This window comes from Gossypium arboreum, chromosome 2, assembly GCF_025698485.1.
Source record: "Gossypium arboreum isolate Shixiya-1 chromosome 2, ASM2569848v2, whole genome shotgun sequence".
Taxonomy (NCBI): Eukaryota; Viridiplantae; Streptophyta; class Magnoliopsida; order Malvales; family Malvaceae; genus Gossypium; species Gossypium arboreum.
This window is the reverse complement of record NC_069071.1, coordinates 110,022,065-110,030,328: the sequence shown is the minus strand read 5'-3', so window position 1 is coordinate 110,030,328 and position 8,264 is coordinate 110,022,065. Positions and strand designations below refer to the sequence as shown.

Genomic DNA, 8,264 nt, shown 5'->3' with positions numbered 1-8,264 from the left:
TTATTGAATTGAATTGAATTTCATGTCTTATTTAATTTATAATTAATTTTAATCTTTATGATGTAGAAATGAATGTTTATATTTAATATAGTAAAAATAATTTTAAAATGCTATATAAAATCCTTTTTGAAATAATATTATATATAAATTATTGATTATTTTTATTTACTTGAAAATTTTAAAAAAAAATTATAATTTTTAAACTTTATTAAATAATATCCAAAAACCATAAAATAAAATTGGGTTTTCAATATATAAAAATCAAAATTAGTATGAAAAAAAATTAAAGCTAATTATCACAAACAATTTAAAAAGATTGAAGCAAACATAGACTTGACCTTACTCAAAAGTTACCAACACACAATGAATAATATATATTTTTTATTAAGTTAATTCGTAAAATAACTCTTTCTAACCCTTTAATAAAAATACAACATTTAAATACATTTGAATTCACATACTCCTAATTATTTCAATAGCAATTCACTTAAAAAGCTATATCAATTTTGGATACGAACATTTCCATCCACTTTCTCTTATCTTTTAAGGATTAAGATGAGCCAATGATTTAGTCCTTGAATCCCATATTCGAACCTATAACCAGACAAAACTCAAATATACATTCAACAATTGCATCATTTTTTCTTCTAAGACTAAGTCAATTTTTGTCCTCCTTTGAAAATAGACAGTGGTAAAAGAAGTTCAAACCCCTCTTCTCTATTATTTCTTATTCTCAACATTGTCTCTTTAATCAGTCAGAAATATCTGCAAAATCAAATCCATATTCCTTTGGCCAAAGAAGAAAAATATTTAGAGAGAGAGAAACTTATACTCACTTTTAATTATAAACTTTTTCAAATCTATTCTATCTATTTATGTAGAAATCTTGATAAAAATATCAAAGAAGACATTAATAATCAAAGTTAACTTAAAAAGACCTAGCTAGCTAAGGTTTCTATTGTTCCTGCCGAGGTCGAGCCAACCACAAAGAGCTAAGAGCTCTCAGGCGATGGAAGTACTCAGCTATCGCCAACAAACACCTTGCTGCTTGGCGGATTGTCAATATCTGATGCAGTCGATGAATGGCTTGGTGCCTCAAATTATCTGCCTATATATATATATCAAATATACAATAAAAATAAGACCAATGATACATGGCACATATGTAAATCTTTGTGTTATAAGCAATTTAATTTTTTTAGAAAAAAGAGAGAGAAAGAGAACATGATTAAGGGCAAGTTAATAATTTGCTAATCAACCCATGACTTCGTGGCACCATACTTGATTGTCAAATGGAAAAAAAAGAAGGTTGAAAATGACGCAAGGATATTTGTTCCATTTCAATTTCTTGGCTTATGGATTTACTTAGCTTGATCTACAAGGTTTCAACAGATAATTTTGATAAAAGAATTTCAGGGTTCAACCTTAATTATTTCATACAATGACTTACTTATAACTTTTAGGTATGAATTAAAGTAACAATGATGGAGAAAAGCTAGTTTGAAGGAGATTATTTATCTATTCAAGTCAATCAGTTACGACCATGACATCACAAACATATGGACATCAAGCATATCTTTGGACCTCCATATGCATTATTAAAGGGAGGGGACCCATTAGCATGTGAAAGTACTGAAAATGCAAATATTCTTGAACTTGTTTGTTGTTCATATTCATGTTATAACTAGCAAACACTTTCAACTAATTACAAGATAGATTATCGTATTGTGTGATATAAGAATATGAATTCAACCCTTAATTATTTCACTTTTTACACATCCATTATGTGCGTGAAATTAATAATAATAATAAGATAATTTTAGGTGTTGCTTTTTAGGAGTGTAAAATCAAATAATACGGGTAAATTAATAGAAAATATATATAATTTTATGTGATTTCACGATTTAATTTTATGTAATTTCTTTAATTGAATTGGAATCAGTTGAATATGGCATTGTGCTAATCTTGTTTTTCAATACAATTAATTGGTTTGCCTAGAAAATGCTAAGCATTGGGGGAGTGGAGGAAAGGACAAAGTTCATAACTCCTACAACTACAAGTAGAGTTTGATTCTTCAATGGACAGATATTCTCATACATTTCAGGCATCTAATATTGGTAGTAGTAAGAAACTGGCTAAATTTTAACCATAAAATTAACTTTTGTTTTCTTCTTTTACTCTAAACTGATAAGCCATGTTATACTGGGAAATTTTACCTAAATCTACACAAGCTGAACCTGGTCATTTTTAGATGATCCTCAGATGGCATGGGCAACATTTTAATTTTACCCACAAACCTAAAACACTTCTCCATACATATGTCACTTTCATATGAAATGTCCTTACCATTTTATGAGATGGCAGAAATATATACTATATATTATTCACATATAAACTTAGTTGGATAATGATTAAAATATTATTGTTTTACAGAATAAATTATATTATTTTAAGGATATTTTTGTCTTTTTTATATTTTTATATAAAAATAGAAAATTGTGTATACATAATGGGATTTGCATATAAGAAATTATGATTTTTAATATTTTTGCTTTACCCTTTCAATGGTAAAAAAATCATAAAGGCCCTTATATTAGGAGTCAGGTTGCATTTTACCTCTTCTACTAAAAAAGTAGACAAATTAATCTTTGTAGGTTAGATCAAAAAATAAATTAGTTATCTCTGTTAAGAATTTCATTCATTTGTACTATTAAAAACTAGTGTGATCAATAGAATAACCAGATAATGACCGGTGGTGTTTTATGGATACCTCATGTTGATGTATATAGATAAATTTTTAAGAGTAGAGATGGATAAAAATTTTAACAGAATTATCATTTACTTTTTTATTTAATGTACAATGATTAATTTACCATTTTATTAGTAAAAAAGGTAAAAAACAACTATCTTCTAGTACAAAGACTTCTATGATACTTTATCTCATTTCAACCAAAACTTTATTTAGTAAAAAAGGTAAAAAGCAACTACCTTCGTTTTCTATGAGATGAGTGTCTCTTAATCTAGTGTATATATATATATGATTTGTTGATAATATGTGCATGATTTCTAGGTTCGAGGTTAGGTTTGATTTCCGGCCAAATTCTTTTGGATCCCACATAAGTATATATGAATAGGTATGAACCCATGTTGGTGAGATCATCATCATCATCATACATGGGGCGTGGGGTCCACAAGCCCATCAATCAAATAATAATAATAATAATATGAGAGATAACTAGTTAGCAAATGCAAAGCAAGGGCAGGTAAAAAATGATGAAAGTTGGCATACACATACATACCTGTCTAACGAAACCTTCAAGGGTGGAGAGCTTGTTGATGGCGATAGCCATTTGGCCCATGTAGTTACTCATATTAGGCGGGCAGCTAAGTGAATCAGAGGTTATGATATCAGACAGAGACTGATTCAAAGCTTCCAAGCCTTGTGATAGTGCTTCCTCAGCTTCTTGTGTGGATTGCTGCAATGCACAAATGCCCATTATCTGTTGTTCCGTCAATGGCTCTATCTGATTCAATATAACCTGAAATACAAAAACATTATCTTTATTTTGCTTGCTTCGTGTTATGTATATATGTTTGTTGTGAAATGTGAAGTGTGAACTGAAAGTCTGAAACTGAACTACTTTTGGCCATTTTGCTTGGATATTTATGAACAGTAAACAAAGATGGGAAGATGAAAACAAGCCTTGATTTCCGTGAAGGAGAAGACAAAAGAGATCAGTGGAGAGTCGAGAAGAGAAGAGAAGAGAAACGTGAAGTTCTCTCTTTTCTACTGCCTCAATTTGTAGTTAACAGACATGGCTTTATAATTTAAACAACTAGCCTAATCCTTTTACAGAAATAACTTGTCCATACCTTTCGTCATTCAATTTCATGCCTTCTTTTAAAAAAATATATTTCTTGAATTTTGTGCAAATTAACTCAGATATATTATAGAAGACAAGGAATAAAAAAATTGTATAAGAAAGAATAATGTAAAATTAGGATCCTAATGCAATTAGTTTTAAAGATTTTTTTAAAATGTGTGTGGTAGTTTGGGTTAGATTAGAGTACCTTGATGAGGTGAGAGGGACGAAATCCAGCAATCCACATGAAGCAGCGTTCGGCGGGAGTTTTCCACATGCCAGACACAAGGTGAAACACATCGGTTTTGGCCGCCATGCCTTTTAGGTTCATCACCTCGTCGAAATGTGCTAAGCAGTTGTCCACGTACACCCGGAGCTCGTTCTCCGGTAAGTGTTCTTGTACCGCTGCTCGTAGCTCACACATCAGTCGATGGTGTTCTTCTACCCATCTTCCATACTCCATGTCAAACATTGCAGCCTCTGCACCATAATAAAACATATTTCACTTTATAATATATACGAGAGAGAGAGAGAGAGAGAGAGAGAGAGAGAGAGAGAGATCATTTATAGTAGTACACAACCTGAGGTTATGTTGTTAATTCCAACAGGAAGCCCTTGTTCTCCTCCCAACATATTACCACCACCAAAAAACATGCCCTAAAAAAAAAAAAGGATTTCAATTATATTATAAACAGATGATATAAAATGAACTATGGGTGGTTTAATGCTCTCACTTGAGCTCTGGCTCTTTGAAGTTCTTGCTCCAGTTGGGTAAGCCTAATCCTACTTGACTCCAATTGCTGAACATAAGCCTGTGTTTAAAAACCCAAGAAAATTAGTTGCAAAGAAAGCAGTACCAGTAGGTAGTATAATTAATTCATTTTACAAGCTGACCTTTTTTCTCAGTCTGCTTTTCCTTGCTGCCTCTCTATTCTGAGCAAGTCTTCTCAGTGTCTGTTCCAAAAAAATTTACAATATGGTGATTCAATATAATTGAATGTCTATAAAAAGAGAGTCAAAGTGTTTCACCTTAGGGTCTGGTGTTTTGGGTCCTTCCTGTTCTGAACTGGATGTTGTTGGTCCTTTTCGATTCCCCTCACGCTGCTAAATTAAGACATGCAGTGTTACAATAGATTCCAAACAAAATAATAAAAAAAAAAGGGAATCTCAGTTTTTTTTTTTTTCAATAAGATGATGCAAGGGAGCCAATCATACCTTGACAGCTTTAGGTGGCTGATTTGGAGCAGAAGCTGAAGCAATATTATCAGTTCTGGGGTTGGCCAACTCCATGGACGGCTCTGATGGTCTTTTTGAACCACTAGTTGATGGAGAAACTAATCCTGTACTTGTCTATACCAAATACAAAAACAAACCCACTTTGAAAATTAAATATATATAATTTCTACTTACCATAAAAGCTGTAGATCAATATATATATAAAGTTTTATTTACTTTTGTTGATGATGGTGGTTCAACGTGCATAGGCTGTGAAGGGAAAATGTTGAGAGTAGGAGGCTTTATTCCAGAGCTATGATCTGCATTTATAAAAGAAACTGATTATTCAAAAAAGACCCAAAAGAAAAGGAAGGGAGACAAAGACAAGAGATGTAAGAAAAAAAAACACATAGGGATCGTCATGCATCATCCATTTGTAGCTTTGTTCCATCGAAAAGAGGGGGGGAAAGGTAAACAAAACCCATACCCCTTAAACGTACACTTGGCAGTACACGTAAAGAGATTTTTTTTTTCAAGGAATTCATGATCATACAGAGGTGTTTGTTACAAGTCATGGTCCAAAGCTATAATAAATAAAAAGAAATTATTTTTCTTTGAATTTTTTTTTAGTTTTTGGGTTTTGTTTCTGTAAGGATCTGGTCAAAAAGAAAGTTCTGGGAAATTTAATCTGTTTGAAAACATGAACATGTTTTTCTTGTGACCAAACAAAAAACAAGACAGAAGATGCAGGAAATGAAAACACTCACGTCTTTGGTCTTGAATAGTGGAAGGGTCTTGTCCATCAAGGTAGAGAAAAAGGGCTTGATCTAATTCGCCTAAATCATAAGCTCCAGTTTCTTTGCTTCTGCTTATTCAAAAAATAAAATAAAAAACACTAGAGGATGAAGAAAGGTTGATTCTGGGTTTAGTTTTTTTATAGTTAAAAAGAACCAAAAAAAAAAAAGTTTACACGAAGTTTGCAGGGATGGAAGATGATGAAGATGATTGCATCATTGCATAAGGAATCTGATGATTTTGATGATGGTCTTGATTTTGATGATGATGATGATGGTCTAGTTGGATGGAGTGATTCATGTTGCTTCTACTGGTAGCCATGAAAATAACAACGCCAACGCCAACGCCAAGCTATAGCTAAGCTGCTGCTTCTTCTTCTTCTTCTTCTTGCTCTTTTTGTTCTACTTTGAGGAGAGTTATTGAATTCACCATTAATGGCATAACAACCTTCCTTTTATTCCTTTTTCTTTTTCTTCCTCCATCATCTCAATAGTCATCAACAAAGAAAAGAAAACAAAAGAGTCGGTTATAATTTGAAACAAAACAAGAATTTTTTTTTTGAAGAGAGAGAGGGAGTCAGAGAAGAGAAAAAACAACTTTTGAATGCATATATAAATGAAAGACAAAACCCTTTTATCTCTCTATAAATAAAATAAAATAATTTCTTTTTTTCTTTTTTTCCACACACAAATTTTTAGATAAAGCGGTTTTAAGGTATCCTTTAGAAAAGTTGTAATAAAAAATATAAAGAAATTAGACAAGATTTCTGATTATGTAGTAAATATATTTATTAAAATTTACATTTGTATACTGTTTCGGTTTTATTATGATCAAAATTTTATTGCTTTATTATGAAAAAGATAAAAAAATTGTAAAAATATAATTTAATGGACTATGACGTAAATTTGTGCTGTAAATATTGATATTTGTCACTATATTTTATTTTAATTGATATTATATATTCTAAAAATACTTTTATGTGATAGAAATTTATTGCTAAATTTTAATTTTTAATTAATTTTTCCATTAAATTTAATTTTTAAATTAAATTTTATAATTAGATATTAATTTTAATAATTTAAAAATAAATTTTAATGAGAAAATAGTATTTCAAATATTTTATTTTAACAGTGAACAATAAGTTACTTTATAAAATTATTAAAAATTATATATTATCTTCGAATTTTAATCTGATGGAAGGAAGACTTGAAATTTTTAAAATATAAAAAAACTTTATTTTCTATAAATAACAATTTTTATTAATAGTTAATATTATGTTAATTAGTTAATTATTTAAATAAAACTTTTTAATTTGGATTTAACTAAAATTAGTTTAAGTTAAAATCGAATAGTAAAATTTAATTAAAATTAAACTTTAATTTCAAAATTCACTCAAATAAAAGTTAAATTGCAAATTTTAATATAGTGTTGAAGTGGAGTGATAAATTTACCATTAGTTTAAAAGTATCAACACAACTAAAATATAGTGGAGAATTTGTATACTAACCCAAATTTAATTGGATGTGAAAAATATTTTAATAATTTCATAATTGAGTTGGTGTTCAATTTACCCGTATCACTAATTTAATAAAATATTTAAAATAAATATAAATAGATAATTTCTTTAATTCTTAGTTGTTATTATAAATTGGGATACTCTAATTAAGTATAATTAAGCGAAATTTTATTATTAAAATAATATGTAATTATAATTACAAAAGTTAGTAATTACACACTAATTTAGTTACTAAAAAATAATAATAAAACAACAACTTTAATATTTTCATTTATTAATTCATTTAAAAACCATTTTTGGATGGAAAACCGCTTGAGGCTACCTTGATGGACTTTCCATATTGATTTAAATTGAAGGACGATAATGCCCTTATGGAAAAGCAAATTTACAACTGACATTTTCATGCAAACTTACACGTAGATGTTGTGGTGGCGGCTCTCCTCTCCTTCAAACGACAACAACTGCCGTTTCGTGCCTTTACTTTTTAGCCCTACTTTTTTTACATTTTACCTTTTGTAAATTGTAATTTCCTCTTTCTTATATATATTTTTTCCATTAGACTAAGATAATCACATAAATTAAATTGAGGGAGTGAGTAAAATTTATTATGTTTGGCATTACCACTGCAACTATCATAAAAAGAACCTTTGTTTAGTAGTATACTCCACATCAGCAATGACACATAAAAAAAAAGAAGAAAAAAACATGAAATAGCCTATAGAAGACCTTCTGTGAGGAAATGTCTGCATACAACCTCTCACTTAAGGTGGTTCGTGAAGAACTCTTCGCACATTATATCTGAATTAGCTTGAAGGTGACTTGCTATACATCTCCTGAGGTCTGGGGGAATCACTAAAGTACTACTACTCCCTACA

General features: G+C 29.9%; 1 protein-coding gene across 2 annotated transcripts; it reads right to left on the bottom strand.

The window, feature by feature from the left end:
* Nucleotides 1-836: 836 nt before the first annotated feature.
* On the bottom strand, nt 837-6,491 carry LOC108464249 (bZIP transcription factor TGA10-like). 2 transcript variants are annotated; one of them, XM_017764439.2, is made up of 11 exons: nt 6,049-6,491; nt 5,846-5,943; nt 5,316-5,398; nt 5,079-5,213; nt 4,893-4,967; nt 4,758-4,817; nt 4,598-4,675; nt 4,445-4,520; nt 4,072-4,343; nt 3,300-3,539; nt 837-1,108 (listed from the first exon to the last, which is right to left on the bottom strand). In XM_017764439.2, the coding sequence occupies exons 1-11, from the start codon at nt 6,192-6,194 to the stop codon at nt 956-958; spliced, it is 1,416 nt and encodes a 471-aa protein (XP_017619928.1). In that variant the 5' UTR covers nt 6,195-6,491; the 3' UTR covers nt 837-955. The 2 variants fall into 2 exon arrangements, with proteins under 2 accessions (XP_017619928.1, XP_017619937.1); XM_017764448.2 differs by having other exon boundaries at nt 4,893-4,964.
* Between the last annotated feature and the right edge of the window lie 1,773 nt (nt 6,492-8,264).